The sequence below is a fragment of the Thamnophis sirtalis genome, unplaced genomic scaffold (genome assembly GCF_051295495.1).
Source record: "Thamnophis sirtalis isolate CommonGarterSnake01/CBP01778 unplaced genomic scaffold, rThaSir2_p1.2 scaffold_4, whole genome shotgun sequence".
Taxonomy (NCBI): domain Eukaryota; kingdom Metazoa; phylum Chordata; class Lepidosauria; order Squamata; family Natricidae; genus Thamnophis; species Thamnophis sirtalis.
In genome coordinates this window covers 120,779,847-120,799,128 of record NW_028261384.1, presented here as the reverse complement: position 1 = coordinate 120,799,128, position 19,282 = coordinate 120,779,847, and the positions used below count along the sequence as shown (strand labels likewise).

General features: G+C 39.2%; 1 protein-coding gene across 8 annotated transcripts; it reads right to left on the bottom strand.

The window, feature by feature from the left end:
- Positions 1–530: 530 nt before the first annotated feature.
- MAZ (MYC associated zinc finger protein) lies at positions 531–19,065 on the bottom strand. Of its 8 annotated transcripts, none has more exons than XM_087714006.1 (7): positions 18,945–19,065; positions 13,795–13,884; positions 8,170–8,960; positions 4,925–4,988; positions 4,577–4,748; positions 2,636–2,843; positions 1,687–1,823 (listed from the first exon to the last, which is right to left on the bottom strand). In XM_087714006.1, exons 1-6 carry the CDS (start codon positions 19,002–19,004, stop codon positions 2,656–2,658), a joined length of 1,365 nt encoding a protein of 454 aa, XP_087570132.1. In that variant the 5' UTR covers positions 19,005–19,065; the 3' UTR covers positions 1,687–1,823; positions 2,636–2,655. The 8 variants fall into 8 exon arrangements, with proteins under 8 accessions (XP_087570136.1, XP_087570131.1, XP_087570132.1 ...); XM_087714007.1 differs by having other exon boundaries at positions 13,795–13,881; positions 18,945–19,051; XM_087714009.1 differs by lacking the exon at positions 18,945–19,065 and adding an exon at positions 16,085–16,309 and having other exon boundaries at positions 13,795–13,881.
- Positions 19,066–19,282: the final 217 nt, after the last annotated feature.

The window sequence follows — 19,282 nt, the reverse complement described above, 5'->3', positions numbered from 1 at the left end:
CTCAGCGAGCTGATGCGGGAGTTTGATACAGAAAATGTTTTCGGGGAATCCTGCTTCCTCTGGAGAAAATTATATAAAATCTCTCAGTTCCAGTTTTTCATCAATTATTTATAAGCTGCCCAGGCTGCTGCAGGAGGGAGGACGAAAAGAGCCCACAAATTAACTCTAACCACAGCAGAGCTCCAATGCAGCATTTAATGGCTTGCCAGGGCACAGCAACTGCACCACACCATGATTTTTGGCTCCAAAACATTCAGAATTGCTCTTTTTCCTATAAAGGCGGCTATACACATTGAGCCATAACCCAGAAAGCAATTCCATGAGTAATTGGAAGAAACAAGGAAGTGGTTTAGGAACTCACTCAGAATGGAAATATGCAACCTGATGTTTGATCCATTACACATTTTAAATAGATATGAAAGGTCCCAAGATAATATGATAAAAGGAGATGCAAGAGAAGCCAGGAACGGGATACTTTTCCCCCCCACAAAACGATACCGAAATAATCTGACAATAAATAGACACAAGTGTGGATTTTTCCCTTCAATTGTTTTACTAAAATCTTTTGCTGCTGAGACACAGATCCAGAAAGGGCTCACAGAAGAGAAAAGGGGAAAGGGAGGGGCTTCCGAGAGAAGGAACAGGGAGTGGATATAGATGGACACAGCTTCATTACATTTGTGTTAACAACAACAACAAAAGAAAAACCACAAAGGAGGGTTATTTTAAATGTCAGGGGATTTTTTTTAATATATATAATACAAAAAAGCAAGAGACTCTAACCCCGAACTGTGGGGGTTGCATGCAACAAGGGAGGTGTTCAGCAGGTGGGGCATCAATGCTTGGTGCGAAGGGCTGATGCGCTTGGAACACGAATCACGAGAGAAGCTGAGGAAATGGAGCATTAAAAGACACCATGGAAGAATGAGGCGCTGGGCAAGGAGGGGAATTCAGAGCAGATTCTCAGCACGGAAATGGAGAACACTCCACACTGAAGCCATGGAGAAAGAAATACAGCCCTTCTCCATCTCATCTCACTGCAGCCCCCACAACTCCAGCACCAGGCACCAAATGATGCCACAAAATCCCAACCTGTACCCCCTTCTAACTTCTCTGTAGGTTCCCCAAGTTTTGTCAACTCCTGAACCAACTCATTATTTCTAACTCTGTACTCCTTCTCCTGCAACGTTGCTTACACTATGTCCCACAATTATTCCAGTCTTCGATCCCCCTTGGTCTGTGAGCTGAGCTTACTAAGTCATTCTGTCTCATTATCTCACTCTTTTAGTGAAGTTCATTTAGGGGCAACAGGGGGCACTGCTGGAATAAGCAAGATCTACTGTGATAAAAGATTATCATTATTTGGCTTAGACCATGGACTACAGAAATGAATGTATTTCCAGGACTGTTCTGAGGGCCACAAGTTAATAGTAAGGGAGTCAATAAAATGAGGGTGCTCTCAAAATGCACAAAGTCTTTCTGTGGCCCTCTGAACAAGAGTTGCTTCATTGGCTGAGCAGATGCTTTCCCAGCTCCACTATTTTATGAGCACAGGCAGGGGGAGAGAATGAATGAAACTGCCATTACATTAGAAACCCATATATGGCCACTGAATATCCATCTGGCTTGAAGGTTCCAGCTGCCAGTGAGGGAGAGAGATGGGGCTGGGAGAATTGGCTTCTGTCTCCCCACTCCTAGAAATCACCAGGGCTGTGTGGGGAGGGCTTGGCTCACAACCGAAGCTCCCTCCATGGGTAGCACTGTGACGGCGGCTGGAGGTGGAGCTGAGACGGCTGCAGCGAGGGGACAGACCTCACCCGTACCTGTGGAGGAAGACAAAAAGAAAGTCAGAATGTTCATATCCAAACTCTTACGGTTATTAGCCCAAGCTTTCAACTGGCTTCCTACATCCTCTTATTACCTTACACTAGTTCAGGTTTAATAATCTAATTTAATGAGGTGAAGATGAGATGCAGCTATCCCTTCTCCAAAATACCCTATTTATCCACAGCCTGGTAGAATTTCTCTCTAAAAGGCTGAAAAGATTAAGTGTGTTAAGTCTGTGTATGCTAATTAAATAAGGTTAGGCTGGCACTAACTGTTAATCCTCCTCCTGAAGACAATACGGAAACTCAGTTTATCACTTAAATGCCTGGATTAGGAAACTGTAGAGTACAATGTAAAATAAAATGGATCTGTCCAGGATGCATAATGCAAGCAACCATCTGTAAAGGCAAAAAGAAGCTAAAACACTTACCAATGGATTTGTATCTGTTGATAACATAAAGGAATTTGTTGATATCCCCAACCCTCCTGGTTTTAACATTAAAAAAACACCATAATCCCGCAGAAAAATATTCAGAAAATACAATACTCAATGGAATGTGCATGGCTTTTTTAAAAATTACAGCTCAAATCTTGAAGATGAACCTGCAGGAAGATCAGTCAAATCACACTATCAAATACTGCTATACGCAGCATTTAAACTGGCAAAAAGATGCTAAGTTAGGATGCAGCTGCCCCAGGGAGCTGGAATTCTCCGTTTTCTCACTGAAAATATAAGGGTACCTAAGCAACCCTAGGGGGAAAATGGGCTCCCCTCCCCCTTCCCAGGACAGAAGGAAGCGGCTCTTGCCTGGTGGCCCGGCCAGTGTTTCACCGCAGCGGTTGGCCCTCAGTGGCCGCGGTCCCTTCTCCTGCGTGCGTCTGCAGATGCCCGTTGAGCTGAGCTGGGGTCTTGCAGTGCACGCCACACAGCTTGCAAAGGAAACGCTCCAGCCGCGGGGCGGCTAGTCCATGGTCCTTGACCGCGTGGACCCTGAGATAGGCCGCTGTGGTGAACCCTACGGGAGGGGGAGAAGGACAAAAACCAGCCAGGTCAGTGTCCGGCCTAATGAAAGCGTTAGCCCGGTGTCCTGCAATGCTTGGCTGTGCTTCATCTTAGAGGTGACTGTGTCCTGAAACTTAGTGAAGGATCTATTGCAACAAGCTTCCTTAATTTCAGAGGCAGCTTCTCAGCCCAAAGACAGCTGTTTCTTGCCACCAAGCAAGTTATTACTGTACAAACAGCATATCCCACCCTAAGGGCAGCTGCATCTTGCTACTAAAGAAATCAATATAGTACAAATAACCAAAATAAAATCACCAAACCTTCAACAGAAATGTTTTGGTAAGAGAATGTCAGTAGAATCCCCCTACAAGAAATTTATAATGTTGTATTTCTCTATTATTTAATTTACTACAAATTTCAGAGCCAAAACTGAACAATAATAATAATAAACTGCTATTTTATGTTTCTGAGATTCCATATATATGAATATAATATATGGATAACAAACATTAATCAAAAATGTAATCCAGGAGAAATATTAAAAACAGTTAAAATTTAAAAATTCCACCACAATTTTAAATTTTCACATTGTCTAATAATTTTAATTAATGTATTAAAACTTTTGCAGTGTCAAGATCATGTGGGATACTGAGCTATCAGAAGGATAGGGTTGGAACAGACATATCCACTGCAGATATTAGGGAATTGCCTTCCAATAATTCTTAAAATTATTTCTTGTACACATCTATCAATTCATTGGACTATATCCATAGAAATAAGAAGCATCATCTTTCACTTTTACTGCATAACATAAATCTCTTCAGTGTCTTACAAAATGAAACTAAATGTTTTGACATATAAATGGGAGAAAGTCACATTGGGAACTACTTGTATTGCCAAGCAGTTTGCTTATTGTAAACAAATATATATTGGCAGCCTGATTAACACTTGCGAATTAAGAGACTTCAGTTTCAGTAATTCACATTGTATTTTCAAGATAGCTTAACAGGCGTCATATGCATTTTTGCAGAATTACTCATGGACAACAAATTTGTTCCATGTTTAAACGTTTTTAATTGTATTTAAATCCAGCTTTTTTCCACACAGCATTTGCCAGAACTCATTCCTTCCATAAAGCCTTGCTCATTATACAAGGCTATTTAGCTGAATTCTAGTTGATAGAAATTATGTAGCTTATTTTCATTTTTTATCAAAAATAGTAATATTCAAATAGATTAGAAACGGAGAAACTAATTCTAATACTGCATTAGGTTAGGAAATCAATGAGTGACTTAGGCTGGCAATTCCCCCCCTCACCTCTAGGAAGAAGAAAATAGAAATCCACTAATTGAAATGACTTGTTCAAGCAGTTGCCAGAGTTTGAAACTGACTGATCCCACCCCAAAAAAGGGAAAGTAATATCTAGAACAGATATTAAATTGGGAGTGGGGGCTAAGGCTGGGAATAGTACCTAGAAACTAAGATGAACTTAACTTTACCTTCAAACAGTTTAATCAAGAATGAAGAGACTTATGACTGAGAGATTCCTGAAGGAAAGAGTAGAAGGGAAAAACTTGAAAAACTAAATTAATTTACCGGAATTAAATTCCAGTGAAGCTGAATGAAACCTAAGAAAACCTGCACACATTTGCATACAGGGTTTCTTAGCACATTTTAAAAGCAAGACTTATATTTATATTTACAGTTAGGTTCAAATGTTATCTGTCTTGAACCCTATTCTCTTACCTTTGTTGCACAGTTCACAGACATGATTCGGCCCTTGGCTGTGTACTTTCATGTGGTCTGTGATATAGGCAGCACTCAGCATCTTTCCACAAACGTGACATGGCACCTTTTCCTCATGACGGACTGTGTGAGCACGTAGTCGATCCTTAGTGGCAAAAGCTGCTTCACAAGTCTGCAAAAATAGGGGGGAAAGAATCATTGGTCTATTGCCCTATGCATTTAATAGCTAAAGACTAAAGTGTACATAAGATTCCCTCAAATGTATGTTATCTTTGTTCCCTCTTGTATCAGGAAGACTGCCCAGAACACTTGAGCATAAATAAGTACAATATCAATGGGAAAAAATACCTCACATTTGAAGGGCCTCTCTGTTGAGTGAACTTGTCGAACATGGCTGTTCAAATGATCTGGCCTGTGGGAGGAAAGAAAAAGAAATAAGATGAAATGTGGTTTTATTCTTCTCTAAACAGGGTTGGGGTGATTCTACTTATCCACCAAAAAACCTTGCGTTGAGGAAACTGACATCTTATATTTGGGGGAAGATGGAATAACAGAGTGGTAAATTTCTTTCGTAGATTATATTTTTTAAAGCTGGGAAGAATCATGTTTGCTTAATAGCTGCAAAAGCAGCACATATATAATAGGAACAGACTTCGTTCCATTCTGGAAATTCTCATATACACAATACATAATACTAGTGATGGAAAATATATGTCTAACACTTCAAAGAACTAAATAATGAGAATTTATATTATTATATGCTGCACAATTCATAGGAATTAATCCACTAAATGATTAATCTGTAATGGATATGTGGCAAATAGATATTAAATAAATCTCATGAGACAACAGAGCAGAATAAATCTGTTGGATTTATGGAAGATCCATATGGAGCAAGTTAAAACTGGAAATTAGAATCCTGGAAGTGAGGGATATCATGGCTTTCATGTTAGAACATTTACTATTAAAATGAGACTGTTTAACTACCCCTAGTTAAATTTGAACTAATTTCTATAAGATTTTGCTTTTAGCATTTATAATAATGGGAAAAATCTGTAAATAGATTCAAGGGGTGTCTACTGTAAGTATTAAATAAAAATACAGAGAAAGGATTCATTGCAGACAGTGGTATACCCTTTGCCTTATGCAATTCCGTTTGCTTCAAAATATATTTTGGATTCCATGACTGTCCTATTTAAGCAACCGTTTGCAATTATCACAGTAATGAAAAAGTAGTTTTATCACCAGTTCTCACATTTATAGCCTTCAGAGTTTTGTGAAGCAAAGGAAAACTGATATATCATAGGCACAGTTGTAGTTTCACTTAGCGACTCCTTCCCATAAGTACCAAATGTATCAGACTTTTTCTAATGTTTTAAATTATTATAAATTGGATGTTTTAAAATAGTGAAGATCTCTTGTATTTTTGAATCCACAAGAAAAAAATCCTTTTATAAAACAAACTATAGGTATGTGGGGTTTTTTTTACAAGCTTCTCAGGGATTTCGAAGAAAAATGCAATAATTGACCAACCTGGAAATTTATTAGGATGCAAAATTACAAATGCTTGGCATTTGCAGAATATGAATATACTATAAACATTAAAATATCTTGTTTAAAAAGCGAGGACATGACCTCCATAGTGTGGGGGAATGAGGGTAGCAAATAAAACCCAAGGGAGAGATTCTTGAGTATCAGCAACCTTTTTGCTGTTATCCATTTTTCCCTTGCCTTCCACATTACAAAGTGCAACTTTCATTCAGAATTTTTTTTCCAAAACAGCCAGAGAAATTTAATATTCCTATTATTGTGCAAATAAAAGCAACATAACTCTTAATTTTATTTGCTAATATTTGTAACAGCTGGAACAATGTTTCCTGTGTATTTTTTTAATTCAACATTTGTAGGAATATCTGAAAAACAGCAACCTGGTTAAGATTTTTGCATTTCTAAAGCAAAACACAAATCCTTATTCTTTGGTGCTTGCCTTTAGGGCAAGTATGTAAAAAGTGTACTTCATGAGCCATCTGCATTTCATCAGTATCCATTTGGTGGCCTTTGGAGTATGCAGGATCAAAATGGACTTATTTGGTATATTTTGGAATTATTTTTACCAAACATTTTAGAAGCAAAATCTTAGATCTATTCAAAATCCCAATTTCTCTTTCCCTGGTTGTGTCGGTTTTGAATCCTGGATCTTCCCTGCTTTTTCAGTTCAAATTTTAAACTGAAGAAATTGTGCACTTACTCTAGGTCTAACTATTATTTGAGATTCATTTCTCACTTCTGTTCATGCCAGTGTTAAATAATTTATTTTTCTTACAATCTATGTCCTAAATTAAGCAGTTTCAGTATTTTACTGCAGGTATTCCAGACTCTTGCTATTTTATGTTTCTATTTCTTCTGTGCAGGTATTTGTTGAAATATCCTGGAGTGCCAAAGTGTTTTGCAGTAATTAAAACTTTTAACCATAGTACATTGACAAAATTTATAAGCTTGTTGCCAAAACAGTACCACAATGTTATTACTTGATATTCTTGCAAGGTTTTAGTTCTGAAAATGTATTTCCTTTTCCCACAAACTGACCTCATGATTTGCTGCTTGGTCCAATAATATTTTCTAATATGTAAAAATCACAGCTGGAATCTTTTCACTCTCATTTTGAGGAAAATGTAAGGCATTCCATATGTTAACATGGAATTCAGAACTAAAAACAAAGGTCTCCCCAAATGCAGTATGCTAGCAATGACCAAATGCAGTATGCTAGCAATGATGCATTTTAAATTGTTTCTCCCCTCCCCCCCTTCACATAGTATTGTCTTAGTATAGGCGGCTTCTTTATATGGAGAAATTCTAAGTCATCTACTACTTAAAGGGCATCTTTTTAAGAATGTATTTGAAGAATTGTTTCAAACTATCAATCTGATGAGATAATTTTACAGGTAATATTCAAATGAGTGTGCATTGGAATGAATTTAAAATGGTTTTCCCATTTCTTTTTAAATTCAATCTTTTTATGTTTTCTGAGGTTCGTCTGCCAAGACATCTTAATTCACTTTTGTTGCCTGGTGTACAAAACAATCAGAAAACTGTCTTATAGATTCTTTGATTTTAGAATCCACCGGCGCTATGGCAATAACTGGGAAACAAACTAGTTGCACAGTCATTTGGTAGCCACACCAAAGAGAAATGTGTTCTCACATTTGTTCACTATTCTTCTCTCTGTTGGAATTTATGTAGAATAAGGAAATTGTTGCTAAGTTTAATGATGAAAAGAAAGCATATATTTCCTAAGGAGTTGACTATTATGAGGATCCATAGAACTAAGTGTCTACCAGTGTCTCTTAGAATGTTATGTCAATATATTAAGAGAAATCTGGGGAAGTTAATAGAGGTAGGCTTGATCTGGCCCACAAATTGATTTGGGAACTCTTATATTATTATGCCTTCTTAAGGCATAATAGTTTGGCATGTTGTATGTATATCTTAGTCTTTACCAAAAAGAGGAAATATTTTTCTCAAATTTCTCATGCAAGCACTTCAAAAATTCCCGTATGAAGTGCATCCTCCCTGAACCCTCAACTCCCTCATACCGAGAGAAACTCTTCCCACAGTGGCTGCAGATGTACGGCTTGTGCACAGCACCGTCATGTGAACGGACATGATAGCTCATGCGGTCCTTCCTTTTGAACCGTTGCTGGCAGACAGGACATTGGTAGGGCTTCTCATCTGAATGTGACAACTTATGCCGATTGAGATGGTAGACATCCCGGAAGGCTTTCCCACACATCTCACAAGCATGGTTCTTCCGGATACGTTTGCCGGATGCTGTTGTGGTCACTAGGCCTGCACCTGACCCTGCAGTGTTTCCAGTACCCTCAGCAGGGGCAGGTGTTGCTGGGGCTGTACCACCGATGGCAGAAACACTAAGCAAGCTGAGGGGAACCATAGTGGGCATCTTCATGGTTGTGGGTCCAGCGCGAGAAGCTTTTGCTCCTGTGTGTATAGCTTCATGGCGCCGCAGGTTATAGCCATTCTTGAATTCTTTAGCACACAGGGAACAGATGTAGGGCCCTTTACTCTTCGGTTTCTTCTGGGCTTCAGCTGCCTGTGAGTTGGCAGGAGCTGCCTGTGGGGTAGGGGCTTGCGTGGTCTGAGTGGGTGGCACTATCTGCCCACTCCCACCTTCAGAGGCAGAAGGCTGCTGCTGTTTCAATGCAGCTGTATCTACTGTAGAAGCAGCTGGTGCAGAAGCAGTGGCAGCAGCAACCACAGCAGCTGCAGCAGCTGTTTCTTGTGCTGCAGCCAAAACAGGCAGGAGGTCCACTTGGAGGGACTCAGCAGGGGTAGCTGTCTGTTGGGGAGGAGCAGTTGTGGTGGCAGTCTGAAGAAAGAGAGATTGTATAATTGAGTAACATAGTGATGAACAGCCTACAGTAATCTAGCAACTTAAGTACAAAGATAAGTAAATTCTTACTTCAAAAATAAGCATAGTTTTTACTAGCAGAAACAGCTGGATTCATCAATATACAGCATATACTACTAAACAGAATAAAAGCAAATTCTTGGTTTTTAATATCCTAATATTTGAGGGTTCTACTATGTGTAGAATTTCTCTTTTCTGCTCCCAGAATGTATTACATTGTCTCACTACTGAGACTAAAATAGTTTCCTTATTGCATAACAGGTAAGTGACATGGTGTATGTATTTAAAATTGATCTTTATAAATACAAGGGACAAAATTAGCATGGGTGCAATATCCTTGGAATAAGAGTGGAAGAAAAGTAGCTGGCTTTTTTCTATGACACTGCAGAAGATGGAGTAATTCCACAGTTTAGCAGAAAAATATTGTAGTATGTTGAGTACTATCCTGTTTGTTTTCCAGATAATGTCTTTCTCTACACTAAACTAAACTGAAGCAATCAATTTTAATGTGTGTACAAATAGGAAATAAGTAGGAAAATTATCTCTACATTATTGATTCTGGTCAAGGTTCACTAAAGAAATAATCCATATGTGGCACAAGGCCTTAACTGTCATCTAGACTTAAGGGTATGTAGCTATGCAGATGCCCCAATGATGCATTTATGCTTTAATATCTGCAAGGCAGAACAATCTTATATTTCTTATGGTTTTCTCCACCAGGAGGAGAGATTCAGTACGATGTATTAGAGATTGTTCATGTAGTAATATTCTCTAGATAATTAATGCTTTTTGACTAGGTTGAACTTACCTATTAAATTTTTACCAAATAGTTGGGAATTTCTATGTACTTTACTCCAAAATGAAAACGCAGGCATCCTGAATTATGAAAAAACTGTAGTTTATAATTATTTTTCTATTTAAATAATGCCTTCCACTAGTTTTAGCTTCCTGGAGAAACACTTTTAATTCTAATTTTAATTCTACCTTGATGTTCTCAATGCTGCAGAAACATTCATTCACACTGATAGGGAGCTCCCTTCAATCTTCTAAGATAGACCTGCTTATTCTAAAGAATTATAATAATAAAAAATTAACTTAAAATATTTATTTTTAAATGATACTCAACAGAAAGTGATATCTCTTACAGGACATAATACAGTTTTCTTAGTATAAAACTAGTCACACTCTCTCAAGTCTATGCTGTTGCTGTTAAATAAGTTTTTGACTCAGTTTAAAAAACTATTTTGAAATTAAATCAACCTTGAAACTGCTTCCATAAAAATGACTACACTGTTGCCCAAACATGCTTGCTCTCACTATTTCAGGAAATTTACAGGCAAAACGAGTAAAAGAAAGTTATTACAAGGCAGATTTATAGAACCCATCTAAAAAAAAGTTGCATTTTAAAACACATGGTCATCCTGAGCAATGCTTATTTCAATAAGTCTACCTAATTTATCTGTTATTGCTCGGAGTATGGAGTTCTGAGATTACAGCACTGCTGAAATTAAACCAATATGTATGTAAGTCCTAGGTTTCAAAAATCAATCAATTCTAACAAAAACATGTAGAACTTTGTCATATTTAGGCATTTTATTTTGCCTTTCATACTTACAAAAGAAGTGCATCTTCACACCACAAGGTATGAACCAAAACTATTTATATTCTGCATATTATCTGTACTGCTGATTTAAAATAAAGTGCAGAAGTAGAGTCCAGACAATCCAAAGCATGGTATAAGTGAACAGTGATACTGCCATACCTATCTCAAAGACAGATTATCAGTATTAGTGATTGCTCCAACCACTCAACAGAAAGCATGGAAGAGGAACTATGTTATAATTTTAACTCCGCTAAGACGTATGTAGAGGGATTGAATATATAGTCTAGTGAAAAAATAGAGAAAATGCTGCTTATTAAATAGATTTATATACAAATTATTGTTCGGTGATATAGTAATCAATATACTGTGCATTCAGAAAGTATTCAGGCCTCTTTACTTTTGTCAATTTTGTTATGCTGCAGCCGGATTCTACATTTGGATGAAATTCATTTTTTCCTCATTAATCTACACTCAGTACCTCATGACAAAGTGAAAACAGAATTCTAGAAATGTCTACAAAGTTATTAAAAAGAAAAAAATTGAAATATCATACTGGCGTATGTATTCAGATCATTTGCAACTTGAAATTTAGCTCCGATGCACACACACACACACACGGCCAATTTATTTTGATCGTTGCTGACATGTTTCTACACCTTGATTGGAGTCCACCTCTGGTAAATTAAAATTGATTGGACCAGGGATGAAATTCACCAGGTTCTGACAGGTTCTGGAGAACTGGAAATTTTGAGTAGTTCGGAGAACCGACAAATGCCACCTCTGACTGGCCCCAGAATGGGGTGGGAATGGAGATTTTGCAATATCCTTCCCCTTCCACACCCATCAAGCAGCCCACAGAACCGGTAGTAAAAAAAAATTTGAATTTCACCACTGGATTAGACATGATTTGGAAAAGCACACTCTTCTCTATAGAAGGCCTCACAATTGACAATGCATACTGTAGCAGAGCAAAAGCCATGAGGTCAAAGGATCTGCTTGCAGAGTTCAGAGACAGGATTATTACAAGGTACAGATCTGGGGAAGGTTACAGTAAAATGTCTGCTGCACTGAAGTCTTCTATGAGCACTGCAGCCTCCATAATTCTCAAATGAAGGGAGTGTGGCACAACCAGGACTTTCCAAGAGTTGGTGCCCAGTCAAACTGAGCAATTGGGGGGAAGGGCCTTAGTAAAAGAGGTGACCAAGAACACGATGATCACTCTGACTGAGCTTCAGAGAGTCTGTGTGGAGATGGGGCAAAGTTCCAGAAGTACAATCATCATTGCAGCCCTTTACCAATCTGGGCTTTATGATAGAATGGCTAGATTCAAGCCTCTCCTCAGTGCAAGACACATGAAAGCCCTCTTAGAGTTTCCAAAAAAGCATCTGAAGGACTCTCAGACTGTGGGGAACAAAATTTTCTGGTCTGATGAAAGATTGAATTGTTTGGCTCAATTCTAAATGTAATGTCTGGAGGAAACCAGGTACTGCTCATCACCTGCTCAATATCATCCCAACAGTGAAGCATGGTGGTGGCAGCATTATGCTGTGGGTGTGTTTTTCATCAGCAGACACTGGGAGACTGGTCAGGGTTGAGGGAAAGCTGAATAGAGGAAAGTACAGGGATATCCTCAATGAAAACCTGTTCCACAGTACTCAGGACCTCAGACTGGGACGAAGGTTCATTTCCAATATGACAATAATCCTAAGAACACAGGGAAGACAACACAGGAATGGCTTATGGACAACCCTGTCCATGTCCTAGAGTGGCCCAGGCAGAGCCTGACTTGAACCTTATTAACCATCTTTGGAGGAGGCCTAAAAATGGCTGTTTACCGATGGTCACCATCCAGCCTGATTGAGCTTAAGAAGATTTGCAAGGAAGAATGGCAGAAAATTCCCCAACCCAGGTGTGCAAAACCTGTGTCATACCCCAAAAGACTAATTGCTGCCAAAGCTGCTTCAACAAAGTACTGAGTGAAGGGTCTGAATACTTATGCCAATGTGATACTTCATCTTTTCCTTTTAATAAATTTACAGACATTGCTAAAATTCTGTTTTCACTTTCATTATGGAATATTAAGTGTAGATTAATGAGAAAAAATGAATTTCAACAACTATAGAAGAAGTGTATAAGTCTGTAAGGGGTGGGGTGGGGGACCTCTTTCAGTCGCAAACATGGATGAAAACTGCTACTTGTTCTTGTGGGGTACAAGTAAAAATCCAAAGTAATCAAGCCACAAAATGAAGAGTAAAGGTGGGTAGACTTTGACTTATCCCTGAAAAAAAATTGGCATCTCAGCTACAAAGTCAACAACAACTCCTGTTTTGCATGCTATTTATCTACTTCAGGCAGAAAAGGTAAAGATATTATGTTTATTCCTGCTTGGTAAATGAAGCGCCAATTGACTGTCTTACACAATACAGCTATTACAGGTGTATTGTGTTTTGGGGTACTTTATCTCAAATCAGGTTTGAATAGTAAGTACACGGAGGCAGTTTTTGCTAGGGCTGAGCAACACTCATTTGTCAGCATCAAACTTTTTGCATTTTTCAGAAACACATTAACAATTTTGTTCAGATTGGCTTTATTCTTAGATAATCACAAAGAAATTTTTAGGCTGCAGTTCTATTCAAAATTAAGTCCCATTGAATATTTTAATCTTTATTTTAAAAAAACAGAATGAATCCAAAATGATGCTACAAACTTTTTGTTTTTCTTCTGTTCAATCCTGTCCAATACTCAGAGACTGTGTGAATTAGTCCTCACAGATTTTTTGGCAAGATTTTTTAGAAGTGGTCTTTCTTTCGCTCCTTCCTAGGGCTGAGAGAAACTAGCCCAAGAATCATTCAGCTGGCTTTGAGTTTATCGAGGAACTAGAATTCACAGCTCCTAGTTTCTAGTCTAATGCTTTAACCACTACACTAAACTGGCTCTCACAAATTTTACTAGTCTTGGCTAATCATTATTTCAGAGTCAATAGTATAAAAATGAAAGTGACTTCAAATAATAACTAAATTATAATAAAACTCATTTATAGCAACAGCAACAACTTTCAATAAGTCTTGAAAAGAGTACAATTACTTTTAATATACAATAATCTAACCTGTAATAGGGAGACATAGTTGCTACTAGCAATTCTTTCCCTGAAGATTCACTTTATTTTCTTTTTTTGCCTAAATAGCTTACCTGGAAGGGACTTTGACTACAGCCCTGAGCAGCAAAAAATCTTGACTGGATTTCAGTCCCAACCTGTAGAGGATTCTGAGTATGACTCTGCTAAAAAAAACAAAATAAAAAAGATCAGAGAATTTTAATTTTTAAAAAATAATTCTTATGACAAGTAACTGCAAAAATTAATATAGAGAGAATAATTGTCAATAATAATTGATTCCACAGGAAAACTGATTTAAACTGAAAGAGGAGCTCATTACAAAAGATAAAATATCTTAAACCAGGCAGTAGTATGACCCTTACAGAGGATAAAATATAAATACAATTATAACTGCTGTAAAGATCAGAACCATTTTTATAACCTGTTCTCTCCTTCATTTTATCTTTGTTATTTACATCACTTTTCTTTTACCTTAATTTTGCTTTAAATTTGTATTTTTATCTTATAAAAGCTTTAATTAAAAAAAAAACCTTGAAAATGTCAGCCATATTGAATTTTTGGATGGGGAGAAAGCTCAAAATTTTCTTCATCTGAGCTAAGTAATTTTAAACACTTTATGCAAGTATGGACAAATCATAAATTCATAGAATAAAAGATAGAAACAGTTATATGAAAATTTTCTATAAGGAGAGACGAGAAGAGATAACAAGTAGCAATAGATATAGGCAGTCGCTGTGTGAAATGTGCCTTACATTTCTGAAGTGTAGAATAAGACTACTAATGGGGGGAGGATAAAGAGAAAGCTTCAGATGAAATCAAGGTGTAGTGGCTGAAACATAAGACGACAGTTAATTTAAAGGAGAATCATTTATAAGTGGTTTGAAAACTGAGTGGTGGCCTATCTGAAAAACAGAAGGCCTATGTTGTCTTCTGCTGAGGAATCAGCAGAAAGAACCGGTACCCGGGGAAAAAACACAGCACTTACTACATGAAAAAATAAGGGGAGCATACAACAGGAAGAGGCTAGTCTGGATAAACAGTGAAAACTGAGTAAAATTAAAAGTGGTAGCAAATTAAGACAAATCGTTAAAGAGGGTGTGAAAAAAGACGTAATACAATCAACTGACTTAAGGCAGAGCTTAGACAGCCACATACACATTTTCTCCCAAAACACTGATAAGTAAATGAATGGAAGAGATGTGCCTCTTATTAGGCATATCTATACCTATTTATATAATCTTAACTCATATATGTTTGAAATAGTTGGGGAATAGACTGAGGTTTAAATAATTAAAAGGGGGGAGCAAATTAAGACAAGTAACTTAATGGGGTAAGGAAAGGACAGCATGTTAAGGCAAGTCCAAGGCAACTCTCATGGGAGTGGGGTTTGGCCACCAATTCACCCAAAATGTTGGAAAGTAAATAAATGGAGTCATTATACCTTTTACTAGTTACGTCTACAACTATGACTAGGTCAGATGGAATAATTGGGCCTTTTTCTGCATTATCCTATGACAGGAGATCCTAACCCTAAACCTTGAGATTCATGCAATATATATATATATAAGAAACAGGTGGAAAATTGACACTACACCTGTTGGCACCAGAAGGTAGTCCATAGCCACCTCCTACTGTTAGTGCATGCGTTTGAGGGTAATGAAATACCGGGGATCGGGAAATGGGAAGGAAGCACCTTTTGAGCATGGGTGGCTAAGTTCAAACTAATGCGCGGTGGAAACCCCTGGGATACTGGCCTGACAAGCAGGGAGCCAACATGGATAAGGGACATTATATTGGCCGAGGTTGGTCGGAGTGTGGAGATAGCAGGAAAGGGGAGGATTATGTGTGTGTGGCAGGGCGAGGCGACTGAGGCGCGCGTATCTTGGGGGGCATTTTGGAAAGGAAGCTCCCTCGGAGTGGGGCTTAGGAAGCACCGAGGTAGCAACTGGCAGAGAAAAAGGTGGGGGAGCAGCGCGAGGGGCTGGGCAGAGCAAGCGCGAGAGGGAGGTGACCGTTGGCGGGGGGGGGAGAGAAGCGCGAGGGGCTGGGCACAGCGAGTGTAGAAAACGAGGGGGTAGAGGGAGCGCAAGGCAACGCTGGGCGGAGGGAGGTGACCGTTGGGGCAGCGCGAGGCGGACGGTGGGGGGGAGGAGTGCGTGCCGAGTGCGCCCTGCTGGCCCGCGCGCGCAAGGGCCCCCGCCCGCTGGGATTCCCGAGGGGAGGGGAGGGGCAGGGAGGATGTGAGTAGGGAGCCTAGAGCTCCAGCTTGCGCTCCCTTGTCCTTCCCTCCTCGCGCTCCCCCCCCACTTTTTTTTTTGCGGAGAAGGGAGGGGGAAGGTGGAGGGGGAAAAAAGGGGGGGTTACCTGGAAGATGAAGCTGCTCCAGTTGCTCGGGTCCATGGCGGCGGTAACGAGCGGGGGAGGGGGTTCAGCTTGGCGAGAGGGGGGGGTCGGGAAGGGAGGGGGGAGCGAGTGGGGAGCAGCAACAACGTCGCGCGGGCGGGGGGAGTGAGGTGGGAGGGGGGATAGAGCGAGGAGGCAGCGGCGCGAGGATTCCTAGACGCGCACGCTGATTGGCCCCTTCTGCGCGCGCGCGCGCTCCCCCCTCCCGCAGCACAGCCTTTCTGAGCGGGAGGGGGAAAAGAGGGGTGTGGAGAAGGCGGCAGGTATTGATTGGGTGGGGCTGTATTCCTCGCTCCCGATGTGCGCGGGACCGTACGAGGGACCCCACGTGTGGTGCCTGCTGATTGGGCGGACTGGCGAGCGCTGTGACCGTAGGGCTCATTCTTTTAAAGACTAAAGTTGATTGGCCAATGCCAAAGCGGCCGCGCGCGAGTAACGGTTGTCTTTTTCTCCTCCCCGTTATTTTTTTTTAATCTAAGTGAGATGGACCCGTTTTACAAAATGGCCGCCAACCTTGATCTTTTCACCTTCTAATGTGGTTACATCTTTGCTGCCAGCCATCCATACTTTACATCGCTTTAATCTTTACTGGTAAAAAGTGCAAGAAGGATTAACGAAGTTCATAAAGTAACCTGTTAAGTTTTAATTTTTACTGACCAATAAAGGGCTCCATTGCAGAGAACAAGTGAAGCCCCTTAAATACTGTAAAGTATACATGCACCTTGCGTTCCTGAGATGATGTTAACACAGAGAAGACATTTTTCTTCCAGCAAAACTATTTAAGAAGTATAGTGTCTTAATCTATTGTAATTTAGGCAGAATACAAACGAATAAATGTTATCAATATTTAAATAATAATAAATTAGTTTAAAATTGTTTGGGTGAGAAAGCAAATCAAGTAAATTAAGTGATCTTGATTCTAGCATAGTTTCCTTACAAATACTTGGATGAAAAGACATATCTTGAGTTGGCAAAGATGGCTTTAGGCAAGCCTACACCTCCAAAAACTTAAAATTCCACTGTTGGGTTACAATACAAGGAAGTGCGTTTTTAAATAAGTTTTTATTTTAACTGTATTTTACCTGGTCCCTAATAGAAAAATGGGATATAAATCAATGTGAAAGACAATAAGAGCAATAGATTGATCCAATAGTTTTAATTGCTTTTTTTTCTTTTTGTATATTATTAGATGCTTCTTTGATGAAGTGGTTAAGGCTAGAAATCAGGAGCTCTAGTGCCATCTTATGCGCAGCTGGGTTACCTTGGATGAGTCCTCTTTCAGTCCTAGGAATAAGACATTAGCAAGCCACTTCCAAAAAACCTAGTCAAGAAAATTGCAGGAGGTTGTCTAGGCAGTTCCAAAACACTGATACAATTCAACAGAAGAAAAAGGAAAATTATTCCCCAAAATGTAGAAATTTGTATTAGTATACATAGTAGATATGCTACTGCAGAGCTGTGAGAGCTGCACAACTGAGAACTTATAGCTAGTGAGAGCTTTGCATAGCTCTTTGTAATTTGCCAAAACTTGCTGGAAAGTTGTCATTTTTAATTTTGAAAGATACTTATTTCTGGTGAACAATAACCTAAAACAAAATACTGGAAAAAATGATACAATTCTGATTTTCACATTTTACATTTGTCTGCTTTCTTCTAAGGAAATCTAGCGATATATAGTCTCTGAATTGACACCTGCATGCTGAAATTCAATAAGATTGCTATGTATGATTTTATGTGAGCCGCCCTGAGTCCCCTCAGGGAAAAGGGCGGCCTACAAATATTAATAAAATCTCAAAAAAAAAATGTTGGGAAAATATATGTGGCTATGATCACAACAAAAGGATCCTAATATAATTACTCAGCATGATGTGCATATTTAGTAAACTGTTATTGATACCATGGTTAAATAATGGTTTGACTTGAATCCTCAAGCCAATTAACATAACTGGATCAGGATATGAGCCTAACCTTTCTCTCCCTAATAATTTCTTTGATTTGCATACAGTACTACACATTGAATAAAGTCTTCAAAATTCACATTACCATAGTCCAGATAAGCTGTTTTCACATAGCATCTTTGATCACAAATTAGCCAACTGTTTTGTGGTCTGTGGTCATTTTATCTCAGTACATTTTATCAGTGTGGTCATTTTATCTCAGTATGTTGATCACAAAGCTGCACTGTACTGAATAAAACCACAAGAACCATGTCCTGCAGAATTAATCCTCCTTTCCTTGGATAGCTGCACAGGAGACAAATAATATGTGCATATTACCATGCCAGTGTCCACCTAATTTACAGCTGAGGGATGCAAGAGATAAGGATGGCATTTGTGTGATTCTCTCTTCATTCATGTATCATTTTATCACAATGGTTTGCTTCAAATGCCATAAATGCCCTGGCAGCTTCCAAGAATCGTTTTAAAAACACATCAAAATTCAAGACTAGCATTTCTTTATACGTATCTGATCTGAGCAAATTAGATTATCAAAAAGATAATGATTTACTTCTGTATATTTTACCAGATTATTACCAGATGGCAATTTTAAAAAGCGCTTTCATTGCAGCTGTGCAATGCAGATGTACGCATATTTATGGCATTCAATTACATTTACAACTAAATATAATGGATTGATGCAGTATGCTGAAATGTTAAACATACAGAACGCATCATGTTTATCGTAGGAGCAATATAACGTTTCGTGCTTAAATAGGAGACAGCCAAAGAAAATGGCTGATGAGCTAAACGATTACAGCTAGAAGAGACACAGTCTTCCCAGTTTTGTTCACCCAATCCTTTCAACCGGTTGAGTCACTTACAGATACATAATAACAAACTACATCTCTGTAGTTCCACCAACCAATTTTCTCTAGGCACATGCAGACTGCGTATGCCAATTCCGCTCTCGTAGATCAGAACGACGCATGCGCTCCAGGAAGGAACGGAAGCGTGCACGGAGATGCGGAGGCCCTGCGAAAACAATATGCTCGTGCTCGGCAGCCCCGGTCTCTGTCGCGCGCGGCTGAACGCAAGAGAAGTTGTAAATAAACTAAGGCGCATGCGTCTCAAGGGTCTTGTGATTCTAGATTTACACTGCGTCCGCCGCGGAGTGTCAGAAGCTCGGTTCACGCATGCGTTCTTCCACAAATGTGAGACT

What these genes read in the sequence shown, in the direction of transcription:
- MAZ (XM_087714003.1), bottom strand. Translation starts at nt 15,509, where the DNA reads ATGTCCCTTATCCATGTTGGCTCCCTGCTTGTCAGGCCAGTATCCCAG. An exon ending in TGTGGGAAGAGTTTCTCTCG is followed by an intron (nt 4,989 to 8,169) that starts GTATGAGGGAGT and finishes TTCCTCCCACAG; the next exon opens with GCCAGATCATTTGAACAGCC. An exon ending in AGAGGCCCTTCAAATGTGAG is followed by an intron (nt 4,749 to 4,924) that starts GTATTTTTTCCC and finishes CTATTTTTGCAG; the next exon opens with ACTTGTGAAGCAGCTTTTGC.